Genomic DNA, 22,525 nt, shown 5'->3' with positions numbered 1-22,525 from the left:
AAAAAAATAAAATAAATAATTATACATATATACATATATATATATATGTATATCTCGGCTACGTCGTGACGTTATTCTGTTCCGATGCCGTGATTGGCTGAGCAAAGAAACACGGACGTTTCCTAACGTAAGACTTCCTTGACAACGGTAATGGCGGCGTAACGATGTAAGCTCAGCGGTTATACTTTAGTAAATAAATCACATAATTTAACTAAATAGCGCTGTCTAGCTAAATATTAGTTCGCCTGAAGCGTGCAGTTGATTAGTCCGTCTAATCTTCTAGATAATTCAGATGTTTGCTGTCCTGTAATAAAGACTTTTGAACTAAGATGCCGACGCGTCGTGTCGTCGTGCAGCTTGTCGTGGCTCTTGGTGTTATTTTGCTGTTCGGTTCACATGCCCAAGAGTTTACAAACCAACCGCCGGCGGATTCTACTGATTATTCTTTTGCAAATGGTGTGAAATCAACTGCAAACTTTACAACAGAGACAAATGCTACAGATTTTCCAGACATCATCACACGGGAGTTCAGACCCACAGCCAGTACCGAGGTTCCAGTCGTGTCCACGGTCCAAACCGCAATTACACAGACTACACAAACTTCATATGGTACCAAGACTGTTAAAACATCACTTACACTCAACTATACTCTACACAAGCTGAAATCCTATTTTGTATTAATCCTTTTTGCAGCAGTGTGTCAAAAGTTTGATTTAATGTTGATTTAAAGATGATTTTATCTCGTTTAGAAGACACTCATGAGAACCTGAAATGTGAACAGTTCAATTCAATTCAATTCAATTCATTTGTATAGCACTTTTAGCAAATTCCCATTGTCTTAAATCAGCTTTACAGAAGAGAGAGAAAAAAATAAATATAATAATAATAATAATAATAAGAAGAAGAAATAAGGATAAAAATGAATATATACAATTAAAGTTTAAAATTAATTAAAAAAAGTTTAACTTAAAATTTAAAATACTATATATATATATATATATATATATATATATATATATATATATATATATATATATATATACACGTATGTATGTGTATATATATATATATATATATATATATATATATATATATATATATATATATCCCTATCCCTAATGAGCAAGCTGAAGGCGACGTAGCAAGGAAAAACTCCCTGAGACTATCTGAGGAAGAAACCTTGAGAGGAACCATGCTCAGAAGTGAACATCATCCTCATTTGGTTGACGCTCTACAGTAAATAGTGTAAATGTAAATAATGTCCTTTCTACAACAGTATATAATAGTGCAACCGAGAGCCCCTGAGGAATTAATTCGATAACATTAAACAGAATCAGAAATTAAGCATCACTGTGTTATTGGTATTGTGATTTATTTCAAAGCTGTATTTCAGTTTATCCTGTAAGCTGGAATGCAACATCAGCATTATGCATTCAGCATAAAGAGCCAACTCAGCCAACAACACATCGCTATTTCACAAATGCTGAAAGTTATCACTGAGTCACAACAACTGTCTGCCATTTTTTATTTAGTTTTTCTTTAAACGTTTAAACGCAGTACCTATTGCTGGAACAGGGGGTTACATTTCATAGTTAAACACGAATAGAGACAGTTAAAAATGAATAGAATTCAGTGAGGTGAGTATTAGAAAAGGTGAATCTCTATGCTGTGCTAGATTTTGTCAGATTTTACAGTGTTGTTTGTTGTCCTGTAGGTTGCACCTGCAACATCACTCCTGATTTCTGTGATATTGGCTGCTGCTGTGATGTCATAGACTGTGGCATCGGTAATCTGAGTTCTGTGTTTAATAACTGTAGGCAAGAAACAAGGTGAGTTGAAATATTTTTTTGCATTTCACTATAATCGCTTAACTAGTTTCATCACAGTTTAGGATATCATCACGAGTATATAATGGAAATCAAAGGGGAAAGAAACCAAGACTAGGTCCAACTAGAACCTGTGTTCTAATCCCTTCATTATAGCTTTTGATTTATGAATGAAAATTAGCAAGGAACAGAATTACGTTAATCAAGTTTGACTGTAGGGGGGCACGGTGGCTTAGTGGTTAGCACAATCGCCTCACACCTCCAGGTTTGGGGGTTCGATTCCTGCCTCCGCCTTGTGAGTGTGGAGTTTGCATGTTCTCCCCGTGCCTCGGGGGTTTCCTCCGGGTACTCTGGGTACTCCGGTCCAAAGACATGCATGGTAGGTTGATTGGCATCTCTGGAAAATTGTCCGTAGTGTGTGATTGAATGAGAGTGTGTGTGTGTGCCCTGCGATGGGTTGGCAGTCATGGGTTGGTGTATCCTGCCTTGATGCCCAATGACGCCTGAGATAGGCACAGGTGCCCCGTGACCCGAGGTAGTTCGGATAAGCGGTAGAAAATGAGTGAGTGAGTGAGAAGTTTGACTGTCACATAAAGAACAATTGACAAGACACAGAAAAATCACACTACAAGACATAAAATTACTAAAATTACTTTTACTTATCTTTAGTTTGCCATGGGATCTCCTTTACCAGAAATCAACCATGAAAGTCCTTTAGAAGATAGTGAGCTTCATTTCTGGAACATATTGTGTATATCAAAGGAACATATTGTGTGTGAAATATCCTCACTCATTTTCTACCGCTTATCCGAACTACCTCGGGTCACGGGGTGCCTGTGCCTATCTCAGGCGTCATCAGGCATCAAGGCAGGATACACCCTGGACGGAATGCCAACCCATCGCAGGGCACACACACACTCTCATTCACTCACACAATCACACACTACGGACAATTTTCCAGAGATGCCAATCAACCTACCATGCATGTCTTTGGACCGGGGGAGGAAACCGGAGTGCCCGGAGGAAACCCCCAAGGCACGGGGAGAACATGCAAACTCCACACACACAAGGCGGAGGCGGGAATCGAACCCCGACCCTGGAAGTGTGAGGCGAACGTGCTAACCACTAAGCCAAGCATATGATGCCTTGTCTCTTTTTTGCTTGAAGGCCTGGAGTGTGCATTGAGAGCTGGCTGATGTTCCGCGTTGACCCTCAGCTTGTGACGGACACAGGTTCTCTGTTCTGTGTTCGGAGAGCAAACGGTAACACTCATCTTCTACATCTCCTCTCCTCTCTACTACAGTTATTAATGACGTGCTTATCTTAGCCTACAGTATGTTAATGAGCTGTATAACTGATCCCTACACTGGTCACAGTGGGATGCTTTGTGTGCAGTTTTACAAGATGCAAATGAGCCTCTAAACAAAAGCTAAGTTTAAATTGTTTTTACTATAGTTATAAAATTTGCAGATGTAATTAATACAATTTGTAAATGTAATTAATAAAATACGCAAATGTAATTCAAATATGGATTGGTTTAAATTAAAATATGGATAGTGCACTAATTATACAATCCACATTGTTTTTTTTGACTCAAACAAAATTATATAATATGCAAATGAACCTTTAACCAAACCTGAAATTTGTCATTCGAAACTTGTGCAATATGCAAATGAGCCTTCTAATCAATCTCAAAATGTTTGTGTATTGAAACATACAGTACTGTACGAAATTCTAAACTTCATTTTATACAAATCTTCTCTTGGGTGTTTATTTGACGTGGTTAGCTTTGTATAACGCATAATGTAGAACGATGGAAAGTGATACAGCTTTACAGGCAAATGCTCAAAACGAATTAAATACCGTTTACTGATAGTTATAGTCACTTTTTAAAATGTGGAAACAATTTCTTACTTTTTTAAACACTTTTTTTCTTTAGCACAATGCTGTATATAATTTTGCAGTCAGACTCAGATGGAGCTTTATTGCCAAGTATGGTTATGCATACAATTAATTTGTTTTAGTGTCATACGCTTCTACGCTTCCAGCGTACAGAGATGACGACAGCACACAGACAATAAAAAAAAAAAAAAAAAAGATGAGAATAAAAAAAAAGAAATAAAAATACACATATGTAAATACAAATAGACAAAAAATAAAAATAAATCGAAAAATAAATGAATTGTATGTACAGTTGTTCTATAGATGATAGAATAGAATAGAATGAGATACAGAGATAAACTAGGATGGAGGTGGTAACAAATAAATGTCAGGTTATTGCACATTGTTATTGCATAATGGGCAACGTTTAACTGTTCATGAGGTAGCTTGCCTAGGAGATGAAACTGTTCTTGTGGTTGGTTTTGCTGGTATTTGGAGCTCTAGCGCTGGCCAGATGATAAACATTCAAAAAGTGGATGAGTTGGATGTGAGAGTTCCAGAGTGATTTTCTGAGCCCTTTTCCTCACTCTGGATATATATAGTTCTTGAAGGGTGGGCGGGGAACACCAATAATCCTTTCAGCAGTCTGAACCGTTTTTTGTAGTCTTCTGATGTCTGATTTTGTTGCTGAGCCAAACCAGACAGTTATTGATGTGCACAGAACAGACCAGAAGACAGCTTAGTAATCTTCCTCAACTATCTAAGGATGTACATCTTTTTTGAGCATTTTTTACAGTGGTATTGATTGAGTGAGTGTCCTTCCTCAGGTCCTGGGAGATGGTGGAGCCCAGGAACTTGAATACTTGAATGCCTTCACTGAAGTCCACTGTCATCTCCAATGTTTTGTGCATATTGAGCTCGAAGACATTGTGACTGCCAGCTCTTTAAGCTCCTGTCTGTAGGCAGACTCCTCCCTGTCCTTGATGAGCCCGATGAGTGTAGTGTCGTTCGCAAACTTCAGGAGCAGAGGGGTAATTAGTGGGGTAATTAGAGGTGCAGTCGTTGGTATACAGGAAGAAGAGCAGTGAGGAGAGAACACAACCTTGAGGGGCTCAAGTGCTGGTGGAACAGCTGTTTGACATGAATTTCCCCAGTCTCACTAGCTGCTGAATATCTGTCAGAAAGCAGGTGATCCACTGACAGAGAGCTAGGATTGTTTGGTCTGGAGTAGTGTTGGAATGATGGTGTTAGATGCTTAACCGAAGTCTACAAACAGGATCCTCACATAAGTCCCTGATTTATCCAGGTGTTGCAGGATGTATGTAGTCCCAAGTTGGCTGCATCATCCATGGACCTGTTTGCTCGATAAGCAAACTGCAGTGTCCAGTTAGGGTCCAGTGAAGTGTTTCAGATAATCCAGAACCAGTTTATTGCCACAGGTCTGTAGATGTTAGGTCCTGTTTTCTTAGGTTTCTTTGGAACGTGGTTAAGCATTTTAAAGCAGACAGGGACTTCATACAGCTTCAGTGATCTGTTGAAGATGGGGGCCAGCTGGTCAGAACAGGGTTTCAGACATGCTGGTGTCACACCATCTGGGCCTGGTGCCTTTCTTCTGTTCTTGTAGGGATGCATACCTGTATGTCCTCCCAGAAACATATACTGTATGAAGTTACAGTCTCAGCAGCTTCAAAAACACTCCAATCAGTGAGGTCAAAACAGGCTTCTAAAACCCGCTCTGTATCCTTGGTTCATCTCTTTGCAATCTTTACTACAGGTTTAACCCATTTAAGTTTTTGCCTGTAGGTCGGTATAAGATGAACCAGGCAGTGAAATTAATATCATCTTTTGTGGGGTTTTTTTTTTAAGATTCAGACAGCACAGCACAGACTGCCCCCGGTGCCTCTGAAGGGCTGCCTTCCATCTTTTCTCCTCACTTCTCGCTAGCGGAGGTCAACAGCACTCGGAGCTCAAGTGTTTATAAGGTTTGTAATTCAAATGTAACTTCTAACCTTTAACATGATAAGAGGCTAAAGACGTGTAGCCTCATCAGCTTGTCCAGCTACATGAGCTACCAATCACATATTTCTGTTAAGTCGCTCATCTTCTGTGGAACAATGGCGCATCACCTCATATTCTCTCTGTTGCAGGTTGATGATGTCATTTTTATATATTACAATGCCACATCCATAGTGAGCATGCTCAGACAGCCGTCATCGGGCATGGCTTCTTCATCCTGTGTCGATCGCAATCCTGCGAGTACGTTTCACCTTCATTTAATTTGCTAATTTCATGTATGGCAATAAAAAAGTTTGATTGTTTTATTTTATATTTGTTTTTCAGAGTTTCTGCGTTCAGGTTCTTTGTCCTGTTCCCGAGTTGTAAGTGCTCAGTCATGTAGAAGAGACAGCAGTCTGAGTTTTAGCTCCTATTTCACAGGCTTCAGTCTCCTAAGGGTAAGTTTTGGAACAGTTGATACCACATATTAGAATTTTGCAATGGAATCATTTACATGCTATTAGACGGCCTTGCACCACATTGTACTTTTGTATAACATCTGGCCTGGAAATTGATCGATCTCAAACTTTTACAGGTTCCACATCCTTCAGAAATGGACATTTCAAAGATTATGGTAATTTATACCAGCCATCTTTTATTTAACTGATAACCAAACATATCAGACTAAACAATCTGTGTATCCCACAATTTTAGATTCCCATTATCCCACTGGACAACCCACCTGAAGTCAGTGAGCAAAATGGTTCCTGCACGAATGTTGTGTCTAAGGTCAGTGTGAGGATTTCTGACAAAATACAAACTACAGCTTGCTAGGAGGTTTCAAGGTTTACAGAAACACTGATCATCAAAGACGAGGGTACTGCTAATGGAAATTGCGGTACTGCTAATTGGAAATTATCAATGAGGTAGCTTGCGATATGGTGAAGAATGGATCCAGTAGATGCTAGGTAGCCAGAGAACTGCTAACTGTTTTAACAGAAGTACAAGATTGTCAAAAAAAGGTTGTGACATCTCAACTTTGGTACTCTGTTAGCACCTCCCAAACTAACACGCTTTCCTGTCCATCACAGGTGGAGTATGTGATTATGTACAATAGCACAGGAGAAATTACAGCAGCAACGGTAAAAGTCAGCGTTACAGACACTACGCTTGGAACACAGATACTACAACACCACGCTGTACAGTTTAAGGTTCGGATGCTTTCACACTTTTGCTTTATTTCCGTGCATAGAAAAAAATTGTATCAATAGACTATAACAACCTATTAAGTTGTTAGTAAGAATAGAGAATCGAACACTGAAGAGTACAGCAACAGTAGTAACAGTGGAGTAATAGATTACAGTAACAGCAGAGAATAGAAACGGTCCTGCTACAGTGTGGTAACAATTAATTATAGTAACAGTAAAGTGTAGTTGCAGTAATGGCAGGGTATAACAACAGTACAGTGTGGTATCCATAGCATATAGTAACAGAAGAATATAATAATTCTGCTAGTATAGAGTATAGAATAAATCACGAATAGCAACAGTAGAGTTTGCAAACCTCAATAGTATAGTGTAGTAACAATACAACATAGCAACAGTCTATGGAAGCAGTAGTAGTAGACAGCAGGAGGTAGTAACAGTTGAATATAGCAAAAGCACCAGTGTATTGCAACCCTAGAGTATAGTGACAATCCAGTAGAGTCATAGTAAAGTTTATACAGTAAAGTATAAATCTGTTACTACAATTAAGTCATTTGTTAATTATAATAATAAGTAACTTTTTGGAATGAACTTGGTTACAGTTAGCTACGCCCTCACCATCTCCTCCTAAATTACCATTGGTTGGCTTGGAGGTTGGGAGTTCTGTGATTGGCTGGTTTGGTGGGCAAGCTGGACTTGTATCCTCTCAAAGTTTTCCTTTCTTTTGGCATGTGCACTAAAAAAAGGTTTAAAGTAAACTTTCTGATTTATATTATACCTTATAAAAGTGACATGTTTATCTGCACAGATTTACACTGGGCAGTAAAGTGCTAGAACATCTTACACAGCATTACAGCATTTTATAGTTACTAACCTTTCTTCTTAGATAAGAAACACTCGCTGTCGCAAAAATATTCTCTGATACCAATCGAAGGCTCCTTTCAAATATGATCAAATTAAGCTTTAATTCTTTAAACGTATTAAATATGTGATGCTGATGGACCTGCCAGTCTTTATACGTTTTAACTCTTAAACATTGACAGATAATTTTAATGGTAACGATGTTTAGAATATGTTTCTTAATTTTAATGAAAACAGACAAAATGCTGCAACATTATTCCACTTCAGGGTTGGCAGGACTGCAGTGATGTGTTTTCTGTGTTAAAAATATGGCAGTATTGGCATATTGTGTACATAATTCTCTGCACGTATTTGACTGGCTGTGTACATTAACTGATTGTGTACATTAACTAACTATAAGCTGACGATGCCAGGACTTTCCCCGGGAGGAAACTGCTCTCCCGACCTCACCAACCGTGCACCGATCCTGTTCACACACAACACCATCACCGGCTGCACCTTCAGGTAGGTACTGTTATTCTGAAAAAAGATGACATTTGTATTGTCTGCTGATAGAATAGTAACTAAATTATACTAAACATACGCTTTATTGACAATTCTGTCTATTCAACACTGGAAAACTGTGACGTCTGACCAATAAAACCGGTCAGAATTTATATTCATTTCCTCACTGAGATTAAGACATGTTGTCTAATATATATTAGGTCTGAGTTATCTGACTGTTCCTCAATAAGAACTCAGATCTACAGCATCCTATGTGGGACAAAGACCCCCGACACAGTCGCCATGACAGCGGGCTCACAACCACAACAGAGCAGGGTCGTCGTGCAAAAATGTCCAGAACCTTCTCCGGTAATAATACTAAACCTATGTTAACTTCATCAGTGATCAATAAATAATGTGATTGTCATGTTCTCACTCACTCACTAATTTTCTACCGCTTATCCGAACTACCTCGGGTCACGGGGAGCCTGTACCTATCTCAGGCGTCATCGGGCATCAAGGCAGGATACACCCTGGACGGAGTGCCAACCCATTGCCAACGCAATCACACACTACGGACAATTTTTCCAGAGATTCCAATCAACCTTCCATGCATGTCTTTGGACCGGGGGAGGAAACCGGAGTGCCCGGAGGAAACCCCCGAGGCACGGGGAGAACATGCAAACTCCACACACACAAGGTGGAGGCGGGAATCGAACCCCCAACCCTGGAGGTGTGAGGCGAACGTGCTAACCACTAAGCCACCATGCCCCCATTGTCATGTTCTCTTTTCATTCATCTTTTAGGAAGTAAATGTTGGAAAAGCTACAGTTTTATCTCTGACACTGGAGACTCCTTACATAGATGTTAAATGAACATCTCAGTAGAACTGCTGATGATGTTTGTACTCTTTTATACATGACCCATGCGTTTGTGTATATTTTGTGAGTTATATATTATATTAAGATATTATATCTTGTTTCTCGCCACTCTACAGGATGAGGTGTGTAATACGGGATGTCTTGTGCCTGTGTCGCTGTCAGTGAGGTTCCTTTGGGCTAAGAGAGGAATGTTGGCTCTGCCCCAGAATCACATCCTAGGTGTCAAATACGTCTTCAGCTGTCAGATCCTGAAGGTGAGATGGGTCTTCTGTGTTAACACTGGAATTGGTTGTTACAGGGAAACATGCTGACTTTTTCATTCTGTCTGCATTGTGTGTGTGTGTGTGTGTGTGTAAAACCTGTTAGAATTCCAAACATGACACATTTTTCTTGTTCCAGTGTCCCATTGTTTCTCCAATTCCTCTGACTGCTGAGGTGATTTTCTCTGACACCACGGTTTACCCAGAACCCTCCAGGGCCGATCCCCAAACTGAGTGGAAGTTTCCATTTGGGTTCTTCTCCAGGGGGGCAGAAGAGCTGGACTGAGTATAGGACACAATAAAGTATCTGAGAATATCTATTTATTCTTCCTGCAAATAAATTAATTTTAACAATAAAGTTTAAATTTGTTATTTTTTAAATTATTTTTTAAACATTTTTTTGTTTTACTTTGTTAAATTTCTTTATTTTTTTTTAGAAATGAATTTTATATTTTTCTTCAATGTAAACATGTGTTCAGATGTTTTTTTAGATGATTTATTTCTATTTTGCAAAATACAAACTTGTTTCCTAACACACAGCGTTAAGTAAAGTCCTTTGCTCTAACAGTCTTTAGAAGCTAGTTATGCTCCTGCACGAGGTTGTGTGGACTGTATTATTGGTCAGTTTGTGTCTTTACATCCGTGTCTTCTTGCTCGCTGTTTTAAACTCTGTCTTGCTGACATAGTTGAGGAGGTGGACGATGGCGGCTGGAGTGACACCTGGTAGACGAATTGCTGCTCCCAGCTAAAACACACACACACACACACACGTACACGCACACTGATTTCAGGAAAGGCTGGGAGATCTAATCATTAACTCAGAAGAGAGGTGAGACAGAATGATGTACCATTATCATACTGTTAAACTTGCGTACTCACAGTGTCAGGCCGTGCTCGATCTAGTACTTCTCGCACCTCGTCTGAGAGAGATACAGGAAGTGAGCGGTAGTCGATGTCTGGAGGCAGCATGAGGCTCTCCTCCACCTGTATCCTCTCCATTTCTCTTTTCTGATTCTCACAGTGAGGACGGTACACAGCTAAATATAGAAAAAAAGCAGGTTACAGACACATATTTACATATATACACATATAAACCTACACTGCTCAACACCCAGAGAACAGCATCCCCACTGCAGAGCATGGCTCTTTAACAAACAGCAATTGCTGGGGTAAAATTACGGATTTACATTTTTTATTCATGTTTAGCTAATCACCTTCAATTTTAATCCGCTGGGAAAATTCCAGATATTGTGCAAAAATTTCAGGGAAGATGGAGGCCAGCATTTCAAATGAGACCTCTTTATGCTGCAGCATCTCTTCTCCACTAGAAGACACACAGTTATCAGTAATTATTCAGCCATCAAAGCCATAAGACACTTTATTAGATGGATTGTAGATTGTCGTTTATGTACGTCTCTTTTTACCTTTCTGCCCGGGGTATTACCTGATAAGTGTGCTTTTTGTCTCACTTATACCACTGTATTGCAGTTTTTCTCTCCAGCATGGAGCAGAAAGTGTGAAGGACTGCAGGGAGGTGAGAGCTTCGCTCAGACTATGACTCACTCGCACAGCCTCACTGTAGCGCTCTGATGACACACACCCCACCTCTTCAAAGCCTGAGGGAAAACACACCACACAATTATTGCAAAACTCACTGTTACGGCATATGACAATAATAATACGAGTCTGAGAGATGATGGGGCTTTTTACACCTTGTCACTTCATGCGTTTTCTGTGATCGGATAGCTATCCGATAGTAAAAAGACCTGGTCTAAATGGCCTCCGAAACGTTTTCGAGACGGATATAAATCCGATCGCTCAAACCACTTCAGGAGGTGGTCTGGGACGCATTTCAGATGAAACTGGACAGGTGTAAATGAATGTGGTTGTTCAAGCCACATATGTCAGCGCTATACTCCTCCCAAACGGACGTACGTCACTCGCAAGTGATCTTTCACCCAGGTGTCTTGTTGGGTCTTAAAATGCACTGCTGCTGCCAGCGAAAATGCAGCAAACAGTAAATGCTGTTTTTTGTAGCAACTGCATACACCAAAGCGTGTTCCATTTATTTACCCCAGAAATGAGGTCAAATATATATCGTCACTGTCAGGCGGAATCCTCGTATCTCCAAAACCGTTATTTTTCAGGAAATTAAAAAACGCCGTACCTTATCTGCAGTGCACAGGGTTTAGTCCGCGTTGCAGTGGATTGTCTTGTGCTAAATTCCTGTCCTCAGACGAGCACCAGAACTAGCGGGGGTCAAGATTTTTTTTCTTTGAGCCCAGTGTTTTGAAGACATTTACCTCAGAAGACGTGTTGATTCGTTGTGACTCTTCTTGAGGAGAAATATGCCGCGAAGCTCTCCCGCGGAGTGAAGAAGAGGTGGACAGTTGAAGTGTCCAATGGAGTTAAGAGATTTGCGCTCAAGCTATTTTCAAGACTTTAGATTGGTTAATAACTTGTAAAAATAACAGACCCATGTGGGGACTGACCAATAGCATTGATATGTGAAAAAATATGAAATTGACCAAATTTGGACATACGAGGTTTCTGGCCGACAGCGACGATATGCATATTGGGTGGGAGTAGAAAGATCGGATTGATATTCGATTTGCCAAGACGCATTTATGTGGCCTAATGTAAATGGAACAGTTTTAACAAATCAGATACCTATCGGATCAGAGAAAACACATGAAGTGACCAGGTGTAAAAAGGCCCGATGTGTAATCACCGGAGGTGGGTAGAGTATCCAAAATCTGTACTAAAGAAAAAGTACAAGTACTTTATTTGAGTAACGGAGGAACGCCGCCGATTGTAGCGAAGTAAAAGTAAAGTTTTTCCACTAAAAATCTACTTGAGTAAAAGTACGCATCTTTAATTATACTCAAAAAGTACAAGTTACCCAAAAAATGTACTCAAGTAAATGTAACGAAGTAAATGTAATCCGTTACTACCCACCTCTGGTAATCACAGATCATTTTCAGCTTGAAAGAAAATCTGATGTAACGGCACATTTGTCAAATCGAACTGCAGGACTCCCGAGTGGTGCAACAGAAAAGCATTCACCTTGCAGTTTGAAGGATGCAAATTTGAAGTGCGATTTGAAGCCCTGGCTACGGTGGCCGAGAAGTGCAAAACAAATTAACAAATCCGAAAACAAATTAACAAATCCTAAAACAAATGAACAAATCCCAAAAAACATTAACAAGTCAGACAACCCAGAAGCGGTTGGTATAGTTTGTGAATGGAAACTTACCATCATCGGACGAGACACCTTTCATTCACCTGTATATCTTTAATGACAGGTGTCTTGTCCAATGATCGGTAAGTTTCCATTCACAAACTATACCTACCTCTTCCGGGTTGTCACCTGTCACTCAAGGTATACATGAAGTTCAACAGTCTGCCGCAGGGAAAAGTTGGAATGGATGGATGGAATGGATTACTGTGTATTAATTCTGTTATTTTCTTATATTTAAACGGAGAACTTTACACATTACACATAAGATTCCATACCTGTATATCTTGAGTGACAGGTGTCTTGTCCAATGATCGGTAAGTTTCCATTCAAAAATGATACACTACCGTTTCTGGGTTGTCTGACTTGTCGTTGTGTTTTCGGATTTGTTAATGTGTATTCTGATTTGTTAATGTGTTTTCGGATTTGTTAATGTGTTTTGCACTTCTCGGCCACCGTACCTGGGGGTGAGGGACGGCATACTCTCTGTCAATCACAGTGACACTAGCCACTTGTGGGCTTCTGCATGCTCATGTATCATATTAATAAACTGACCATGACATAAAGTGTGCAAGATCTCCAAGCCAAAACATATGTTAATTTATACTATATATCTCATATATAGTATATATATATATACACACTATATAAATATAGAGATCAGCGAAGGAGCAGGCTTCCAGGAAGCATTAAAATCAGTGTACAGTTAAAATGTAAACCTTCTTCACAAATTGTACAAAATGTAGTTTGCTTATATTTAAGCTATAAATTCCTAAAACCCTTTACTTTATCTGTGCTTTGTTTACAGCACTGTGAAAGCTTAGCGATAAAACTTCTAATAAGACACTAACACCACACAAAGAAACAGACTAAGTTAATCTGTACAAAAAGATTACATCACTTTAACACAGATTAAGACTACATCATTGTTGATGCTGAATTAATAAATCACTGTTGATGCTGAATTACTAAACTCAGTGGACACACAGTACCTCTGAGCGTGAGGCGCAGGTCTGCGTTATCGGGCCTGAGAGAAGTCCTGAACTCGGCACGGCTTGTGAACATGCGGTATGGTTCAGTGACTCCACGACTCACCAGGTCGTCGATCATCACACCGATGTAGCTCTCGGTACGCGACAGAGACAGAGGAGGGAGAGAGAGGGCAGTCCTTCCAGCATTAACACCTGCCCACAAACCCTGTAATGTGACAAACAGCACAAGGCACAAACAGGTAAATTCATGATGATGGGTTCTGTGTTAGTTGTATCAGGACCCGTACCCATTTTGTAGGAGGTGCTGTGTTTTGTACCTGTGCTGCTGCTTCCTCGTAGCCTGTCGTCCCGTTAATCTGTCCTGCCAGGAAAAGCCCCTGACTGCATTTCACCTGCAGCCATGGGGAGAGCTGTATCGGGCAAACAAAGTCATACTGCACCCCGTAACCTACACAGACAGATAGAAATAGATCACTATGATCACCAGCCTCACTATACTGGAGTATCACCATCATTGTGATGTATTGTGAACTGATTGTTTGAACAATAGTTTTCACAGTGACTTCCTAAGTGCACTAGATCATCTCCACTCCAAAATAAAAAGATTTTTAGAGTGTACCTGGTGTTCTAATCTCCACCCGGTGTAATGCCGGAATTTCCCGGAGGAGTCGAAGCTGCAGCTCAGGGGGCATCGTCATGGACAACCCCTGAGGGTACACAAGGTCAGAGGTCAACCCCTCTGGCTCTAACCACACCTGATGCTGTCGCCCTGGGAAGCGCAGAACCCGTGACTCGATGGAAGGACAGTACCTGAAAGAAAGAAATAAACTGTTTCATTAACATTAATAGAAGGTATCAGAAAGTAACTCTGGGATGATGGTATTAACTCTGGTTCATCACACCATGCTGTCATTGTAATAGTTTTTCCTTGCATTGAGCACCTGGGTCCTTTGGTGTCCTGCTGTATGTGCGAGTTCACATGCAGGCTCTCACGCACCACTTCTTCTACACCTGGTGTCGTGTAGGTCAGATGACATGGCAGCTGATCCTCGGCCTACCAAACAAGCACAACAATGATGAAAAAAATCAGAAAGCACGATCGCAAAATGTTCGATATGATATTCTAGTAGTACTAGATGGAGCAGACTGGATCTGAGGAATTAGTTAAAACGTGTTTTGTCTTTTGGATATGTTAATCGTTATATTACTGTGACTAATGTATGCAGAATCTTCACCTTGCAGTGCGTGTGCTTGTTAATGAAGCTAAATGGAGTTGGTCGTGGATCAGGAAGGTGAAGCTCTGCGAGGGAGAAGTCGACTGTGTCCTTAATGATCCGAGGTGGCGTTCCGGTCCTCAGGCGGCCAAGTTTCAAACCGAGAACTTCTCTCAGACTGTGGGAGAGACCAGTGCAGGACGGGGGTTCACCCAACCTCCCTCCTGGAGAGGTGGTCTGGCCCATAAAGAGGGAGCCAGAAAGGAAAGTGCCGGTGGTAATGACGATGGAACTGGCCAGTATATCTCCAACGCCACCAGCTGAGAGACATACAGAATGAAAATGTTAACAGCTGTACATGTGAACTACAATAAAATAAAAACAGAGAAGCGTTCTTTACCCATACGAACTCCGGTCACACTGTGTTTGCCTGGTTTTTCTGGATCAGGAGCAGACACGATTAAATCCTCCACAGATCCTTCGATCACAGTCAGTCGAGGCATGTTCAGCAACTGTGACTGAGAAAGTATAGCAGAATTTATTATTTTCTTTTTACATAAAATGCATCCCTTCCAAACATTACTTAATCTCAGTAAAACTAGACATAAACTAGTTCTATTATACTGTGACAAAGAAACATGAGATAACAAGGCCAGGATACACCCCTGTGGCATCCCAACAGATCACTAAACACAGACAGAGCACTAGAAATGAAGAGCTACCTGTATGAACTCCCTGTAGCGCCCTCGATCGAGCTGCGCCCTCGGGCCCCACACTGCGGGTCCCTTACTGCGATTGAGGATGGAGAAGTGAATGCCAGAGTAGTCGCCTGCTCGACCAATCAGGCCATCCAGAGCATCCACCTCCTTCACCAGCTGCCCTTTTCCTACTCCTCCTAGTGAGGGGTTGCATGACAGCGCCCCTGTAAGAAAATAAGATTGAAATAAACCTCTCATAAACCCCTCGTAAACGTCGCTGTCATGGTTTCACGGTATTATGATGTATTTAGAAGACTTTGAGAACTGAATATTCTCATGTACACCTCTGCGTGTTGTCATGACCCACCAATCGTTTCGATTTTCTGCGTAATGAGCAGTGTTTTGGCTCCAACTCTGGTTGCTGCAGCAGCTGCCTCTGTGCCCGCATGGCCGCCACCAACCACGATGACGTCATATTTATGGTGGATGACGTCACAGGCTCTCCGAGAGCGACCTCTGGACAGGAAATGACGTCGGACGAGCAGCTTCCGGAGTGTCAACATGAGAAACTTTTGTAATGAAGAAAGAAAAAAAAAATCACCATCACCTCCTAAATTACCACTGGTTGGCTTGGAGGTTGGGAATTCAGTGATTGGCTGGTTTGGTGGGCAAGCTGGACTTGTATCCTCTCACGGTTTTCCTTTCTCATTCAATGTTACACATTCAATTCGTGACATGTAGTCTGTTTTTATCCATTTTACTTCACCATATCTAACACAATGGCTACTTTTACCACTGGAAATGTATTAATTTCACTAACAGACTTAAAACGATATGTTATTTTACCTCAGAAAACCTCAGGTTCGTGTATTTAAACTCATCGTATCATGCTCGACATCTTGTCCTTAACCGTCGATGAGCGCGATCCAAACGACTAAAAAAACTGAACGTAGTGCACTACATAGGGCTTATAAGTAGGTTACCCACCTTAGTGTACTGTACATTGAAGGTAGAACGGCGCCGTTACTGTGTGCTAATAACCGTAATAACGGGTATAAGTGCGACTACGATAAGGGAAACGTTCCAATTTAGCTGCAGTTATACTTATGTTTGTAATAGTGTTCCCCGTTAATGTTAAAAAAACACGCACAAGAAATTTGATCAAATATATAGGATATAGTAAAAAACAGTAATTATTGAATTTATCTACTTTACTACATCATCTAGCTGTTTAGATTCATATTTAGAGAAGAATAAAACACATAAAATGGTTGTCTGGTCTGGAAAAAGGTGAAGCAACCTTGAATGCAATTTGTTAGTTACCTAATTTCCTTATTGGTTTGTGCACAGTGTAATTTAGCTAACACAACACAGCCTAAGAAGTTAATAAAAAACAATTTATTAGCAGATTATGATTTTTAACTAGTTTAAGTCATTTACATACAACTATTTAACACAATTTAACATAAACTGATAAATAAGATGTGTTTAGTTTGCTAGCTAGGATTTGCTAGCCAGCAAGCTATAGGATATCCCATATGTTTCTATTCATGTGCTGATAACATGTTTATGTGGTTAATTAATTAGCTACAATCTACGAAAATGTAACTTTACCAAAATGTGTGTAGAAAATTCCTCAATGTTTAGCAAACACACTGTGCTCTGATTTAAGGCACTGCAGTTAGAGTATTTTCGTAAAATTTGCAAGCTATAATCTGAAATAATATACCTTTTCTTAGTTTTCATTAAGCACAGTAATGGCTTGAACTTTAGCAAGGTCAGAAAGTGTTAAACAAAAAACATGTTTCTGCACATGCATCATAGCTACTAAGTCTTGCTAACTAAATGTAACAAGTCAGTTCCGTTTTAAGTTATCGATTTGCCATTTTGTCTTATCAGTCAATGAGATAACGGATGTTTTCAGTGTGATAGTGAGTAAAGTTTCTCAGCGCTGTTCTCCAGCCTGTCCCTGTACTCTAGGTTGGTGAAATTACACTCAGGCACTCCGCCCATCCCGTACATTAGACCCCAACAACAACACGCAATGACCGCTGTGCTGTCGCTGTCTCCTACACACAACCAAAAAAAGAAAATTAGAACAAATAATAATGACTTTTATAATATTATAATATATTATTGTTACAAGAACATTTAACCAGGAGATCTTAATCAGAAAAATAAAGTCCAAGCAGTCAAGGTTTATAGGTGTATATCAAAGGAAATTTCATTATTCTGTTCAGGTGATTGCTAGAAATTTATGCTTACATTTTCAAGGTGAAATGTAGCTATGCTAATGTAACATCACTTGACAGGCAACATATTTAACATTTTAGCTAGAAACACTTAGTCAGCTAGCTATGTTGGTTAGCGCACACTTCAATATAAGCAATAACTTAATTAAAAAAAGTGTATGAATTATCTTGTGCTACATTTACATTAACAGGTGACAAGTCGCTCGAATTGTTTGTAGTTTGGTTTAAGCACAAATTAAATAATATATTAATTAGTGTGAATTTAAGTTATTCGACTCACTTTTTTTTTTTTTTTAGCTGGGACCGAGCTCATTTTTGGGCCATAAAAATGTGGGCAGCTCCATGGTAATAATATGCATCTTTGGCGTTACACAACTATTGCACAATATTAATACTGTTCCTTAATTTATATAAAAAAATCCTAAAAGGGTTCCATAAGGATTCTTTGAATGGATTCTTTGTAAGCTACTACAAAAAACTATAAGGGTTCTCCAACAGGAGTAAGAATCCATCCAAGAGCCTCATGTTAATGTAAAAAGTGACTTTGATCTATATTTAATCAACACGGTTTAAAAGTGACTGCTGACCGCCATGAAAACCTGCACGGCTCATTAACTCCTCCCAGTTTGACCCTGCCCCCAGTAGAGCATCCAGAGCTATCATAGGTGCGTCGTGACCACTTCGCCCTGCCCATCCAGAAAGACTGAAGCTCTTATATGCCTCATCACGTTCAGCCGGTCCATATCGCTCAGGAAACACCACTGGACCAGTTCCTAATGACAAACCCCTCAATTCAAGATACCTGAACGAAAAAAGAAAAGACAAAAAAGAGTGTCATCAAATTAAAACAATGCCTACCACAGAATACCACATTTTATACTGTTTATTTTACAGCTATTTACATATTTCATCAGCCATATTTTCCCATAGTGTTCCAGTTTTGACTATGCAAGCTGAAAACTGCACGGTATCTGAAAGGTATCATGAACAGCTACATGATATCCTGTATATATTGTTAGACAATAATCACATTCACAACAGAGTCTCACCATTCCCATTTCTCCGTGAAGTAACCCCAGTCTCTCTCTGTCTCAGGAATAGTGTATCCTGCCAACCTTACCAGCTCCTTTGCTATTGGACAGGCCTCCTTCACTAAACCCAGACCCCACGTTGTGATAGGACGGCGCTGAATGGCATACGCTGTGAACAGTGCAGATGCAACAGCACCAAGGAATCCAGTTGGATGAGTGTGGGTCATTCTGCCAGTCTCCATGGCGACTCTGACTAAAGAGGAGAGCTGCTCCGGTCGAGGGTATCTGATGATAAGAAATGGTGTTAGCTTAAATGTTTTTCTGACTAAAATATGTCATTGCATTGGGAAATTATGTTCTTGGTTGTCCATTGTTAATGTGAAAGCAGCATAACACACCAGCATGGCCTTGTCCTCACCTCAAACCGATGCACATGGATCTCATGGCAGCGCCACATCCTGTTCCTTCGGGATTATAAGCTATTCTGTAGCCCCCTTCGGTACCTGGGCATAACTGAGACACACCTATGGAGAAACCCATAGCAATGTTTTTCGGTGCTCCTACAGCCGCTCTAAAATAAGGTCTTTATTCATTACTCACTTACCTAGGATGCTCGATGGTCCCGGTTTCCTCCCCTCCATGTCTTTCATACCCTCCACATAACGAGATGCCACCTCATGAAGCAGGTCCTCTCCTTCCTTTCCTAAAAGTAACAATTATCTTTATACACCTTTAGCAGAGTCACCTTCACTCCATCGAAATGACTCACTAATGACTTTCAAATAGAGAATTTTGCTTTACAAAAGTATAAACTAGCACATTTTAAAATTAATCAAACCATTATAAAAGTCAAACCTGTGGCTAAAGCTTCAGCGGTAGCCAGGTGAAGGACTGTATCATCACTGACTGGCCAATCAGGAAGTTGAACTGTGATGTTTTTTAGTCCTCCAAGCTCCTGTAGTTCCTACAATGTGGTGATACAACTGGTTATGTGTGATAAAAATATTTTAGGGTTGGGATTTTGCTCATTATGCTATATACAGAGCTGTTATTAACTGTTATTATTACTGTGCATAAACTTTGTTTGTATTTTAGGTGCTATAATTCTCCCACAGAGTCTTAGGCTGATAGTACAACGTTCAAGTTTTTTATTGTCAATGCCAGCATATTTCGAGATATAGAGGAATCGAAATACTGTTTCTCTTGAAACTTCAACCATTTGAATCTGAGTGTGAACCATTTGAATCTGAGTGTGCTTTATAAAGTAAACCTAGAATAGTTATTCCACCTATTTATACACAAGAGACCTATTTTTTTTCTTGGATTATACCTAATGCACCTTTTCAAATTTATACATTATTAACATTTTATTAGTCTGCAGCTTCTTTAACTGTTTGTGTAAAGTGTGCTTTTAGGCTCATAAATATAATACGTGTTCATGATTAAACCAACAAATCCAAACATTTGCTTGCATTTCTTTATTTAAGTTACACTTAATTTGAATCTCCTGAATTTGGTAAACTATAAAATTATTATAATATTGCAAATCAAATCAAATACACCACACTAATAATACAACCAATAAAAGACAGGCTTTTAAGATCAAAACCTGACAGACGATCAGTTGTAAAACAAAAAAAATATATGTTTTTATATAGAAAGTCCTTAAAGTTTGTGCATTAATAAGATGTAACGCAAAAGGGGCAAGCTGCAACACACAACGAGGACATCATTGTACATGTATAATGTATAATAACCCATTTAGACGACGGACCTGATGGATGGCTGGACCAGACTCGTTGTATTCCCACAACTGATTCCTGTAACCCAGAGCATCCCCAACTCCGCTTAGCACCATTGCGGCCTTATAGTGCTCCAGATCAGCAGGACTGGACAGAGAGAAATACACACATATATGATATTAGACAAGAGAAACTTAATTTGCTTAGACATAAACGTCCTACGTCACTTTGTTGACATTTGCTTTAATCAAAAACAATACAAAATAATCATAATAATAATAAGAGTCAGAGTTTTTAGGTAGCAACCGGGGTGAAAAGTCTTATTTTATGTCTCCAAATAATATTTCTACAGGTTATTATTGAAGTATTACTAAAGTATAATTGTAAATATGATTTATGTAGTTTATAGTGTATATTTGGGGTGATATTCATAAGCATATTTGTTTGAAGTTTAAGTAAACTTCTGTAAGAAATTAATCGTAAACTGACTTTTTAAATGCTTTTCTGTTCACCATAGTTGTTGGTTTCATTTGTTAATATTATTTTTTTGTTGTGTTTTTGCTCACTCGCTAACCCACCTGGCCATGCTAATATTCCTCTCCCGGTTCAGTGACTCGCAGGTCGGTTCAGTCGCGCAGGCGATGACGCGGATCCTAACTTTTCACTCTTCGGCCTTCTTGTACTTTCGCTTCGCGCGATTCTTTTTTGCGTTTTTATTCTACTCTGTAAGTTTTACGGAAATTTTAAAAATCAAGTGTTTCCAATAGTAGAAAACTAGCTCTTGAAGTTTTGTGTCGTTTTTTTCCAGAGACTGCTATCTTTCCCCAAATAGCAGCTGTAAGAAGAGGAGAAGGCTGTCGGCTATTTTAGGATTAGTTAAGGATCATTAGGCTACTGGGTCCAAGTGAGTGGGGAAAAAAGGGAATATACAGAAACTCGGAAATCACTACAAAGAAGTAAATGTTTTATTTTCCTTCCCCAGATTAAAGCAGTCAGATTACTCAAGTGTGTATTCTAACTTTCATATAGTATCCTGTATGGATTGTCTTGCATCCATACATTTTCTGTACCTACACAGGGTCAGATAGGATCTACAGCTTATCAGGGCACGCACACACACAGACAGATGCTAATAAGCCTGTTTGGCTTGGGGAGGAAACATGGTGTACCTTTTTTTTGTTTGTTTGTTAACTGTTGTAGAAAGGACATTATTAACATTTACATTATTTACTGTAGAGTGTCACCCAAATGAGGATGAGGTTCACTTCTGAGTCTGGTTCCTCTCAAAGTTTCTTCCTCATTTCGTCTCGCTATCGGCTTGCTCATTAGGGATACTGATAGATATATAGAATTTTAAATTTTCAATGAATATTTTTAAAAGAATTTAAAACTTTAATTCTATATATTCATTTATTTATTTTTATCCCTATTTGTTCCTCTTCTTCGTATTTTTATTATATATTTATTTCATTTTTTCCCCCTTCTCTTTTCTGTTTCAATACTTCTGTAAAGCTGCTTTGAGACAATTTGAATTGTTAAAAGCGCTATACAAATAAATTGAATTAGAATTTGTGTACCTGGAGAAAACCTCAAAGCACAAGGAGAACATCAAAACTCTACACAGGGCAGAAAAAGGAAACAAACCCCCAACCTGAGAGAAATTAGTAAGCCACATTCTGTTTTTTTCTGTATAAAGTATAAATAAGTATTCATTATGCTTTTTTAAAAATTAGAGATTAATAGACATTACATAACATAATGTTACATTAGATTAACCTGTTTAACTCCTAATAAATGTAAAGGCTAATGTACTGGATATTCACATGCATTCTCAAATCAGCCTGCGTTCATCGGTTGGGTTTCCATCTGAGTCTGGTTCCTCTCAAGGTTTCTTCCTCATATCATCTCAGGGAGTTTTTCCTTGCCGCCGTCGCCTCTGGCTTGCTCGTTAGGGATAGGTATATAG

General features: G+C 39.5%; 3 protein-coding genes and 1 long non-coding RNA gene across 7 annotated transcripts; 2 read left to right on the top strand and 2 right to left on the bottom strand.

Moving 5' to 3' along the window:
* The first annotated feature begins 119 nt into the window (after positions 1 to 119).
* On the top strand, positions 120 to 9,750 carry LOC132841470 (tectonic-3-like). Of its 3 annotated transcripts, XM_060863792.1 has the most exons (14): positions 122 to 609; positions 1,715 to 1,829; positions 2,994 to 3,088; positions 5,574 to 5,689; positions 5,855 to 5,963; positions 6,048 to 6,160; positions 6,298 to 6,336; positions 6,417 to 6,491; positions 6,794 to 6,913; positions 7,510 to 7,605; positions 8,169 to 8,272; positions 8,473 to 8,620; positions 9,249 to 9,386; positions 9,532 to 9,750. In XM_060863792.1, the coding sequence occupies exons 1-14, from the start codon at positions 330 to 332 to the stop codon at positions 9,676 to 9,678; spliced, it is 1,695 nt and encodes a 564-aa protein (XP_060719775.1). In that variant the 5' UTR covers positions 122 to 329; the 3' UTR covers positions 9,679 to 9,750. The 3 variants fall into 3 exon arrangements, with proteins under 3 accessions (XP_060719774.1, XP_060719776.1, XP_060719775.1); XM_060863791.1 differs by lacking the exon at positions 9,532 to 9,750 and having other exon boundaries at positions 120 to 609; positions 8,755 to 9,380; XM_060863793.1 differs by lacking the exons at positions 7,510 to 7,605; positions 9,532 to 9,750 and having other exon boundaries at positions 120 to 609; positions 8,755 to 9,380.
* A 112-nt stretch (positions 9,751 to 9,862) lies between these two features.
* Positions 9,863 to 16,793, bottom strand: mto1 (mitochondrial tRNA translation optimization 1). Of its 2 annotated transcripts, none has more exons than XM_060863789.1 (13): positions 16,381 to 16,793; positions 15,902 to 16,103; positions 15,559 to 15,758; positions 15,237 to 15,354; positions 14,858 to 15,156; positions 14,525 to 14,676; positions 14,242 to 14,432; positions 13,940 to 14,070; positions 13,623 to 13,827; positions 10,837 to 11,008; positions 10,607 to 10,716; positions 10,272 to 10,429; positions 9,863 to 10,137 (listed from the first exon to the last, which is right to left on the bottom strand). In XM_060863789.1, exons 2-13 carry the CDS (start codon positions 16,095 to 16,097, stop codon positions 10,027 to 10,029), a joined length of 2,043 nt encoding a protein of 680 aa, XP_060719772.1. In that variant the 5' UTR covers positions 16,098 to 16,103; positions 16,381 to 16,793; the 3' UTR covers positions 9,863 to 10,026. The 2 variants fall into 2 exon arrangements, with proteins under 2 accessions (XP_060719772.1, XP_060719773.1); XM_060863790.1 differs by having other exon boundaries at positions 14,564 to 14,676.
* Positions 16,070 to 19,678, top strand: LOC132841474 (uncharacterized). The gene is made up of 3 exons (XR_009647927.1): positions 16,070 to 16,215; positions 18,725 to 18,764; positions 18,882 to 19,678. It is a non-coding gene; the product is annotated as an uncharacterized LOC132841474 (long non-coding RNA).
* Positions 16,913 to 21,492, bottom strand: LOC132841471 (ADP-ribosylhydrolase ARH1-like). Its single transcript, XM_060863794.1, has 8 exons — positions 21,138 to 21,492; positions 20,592 to 20,706; positions 19,673 to 19,781; positions 19,422 to 19,520; positions 19,236 to 19,341; positions 18,836 to 19,102; positions 18,374 to 18,588; positions 16,913 to 17,603 (listed from the first exon to the last, which is right to left on the bottom strand). The coding sequence occupies exons 1-8, from the start codon at positions 21,143 to 21,145 to the stop codon at positions 17,455 to 17,457; spliced, it is 1,068 nt and encodes a 355-aa protein (XP_060719777.1). The 5' UTR covers positions 21,146 to 21,492; the 3' UTR covers positions 16,913 to 17,454.
* Between the last annotated feature and the right edge of the window lie 1,033 nt (positions 21,493 to 22,525).

The sequence above is a fragment of the Tachysurus vachellii genome, chromosome 2 (genome assembly GCF_030014155.1).
Source record: "Tachysurus vachellii isolate PV-2020 chromosome 2, HZAU_Pvac_v1, whole genome shotgun sequence".
Classification (NCBI taxonomy): Eukaryota; Metazoa; Chordata; class Actinopteri; order Siluriformes; family Bagridae; genus Tachysurus; species Tachysurus vachellii.
The sequence above is the reverse complement of the archived record's forward strand: the minus strand, read 5'-3'. Positions and strand labels throughout refer to the sequence as shown.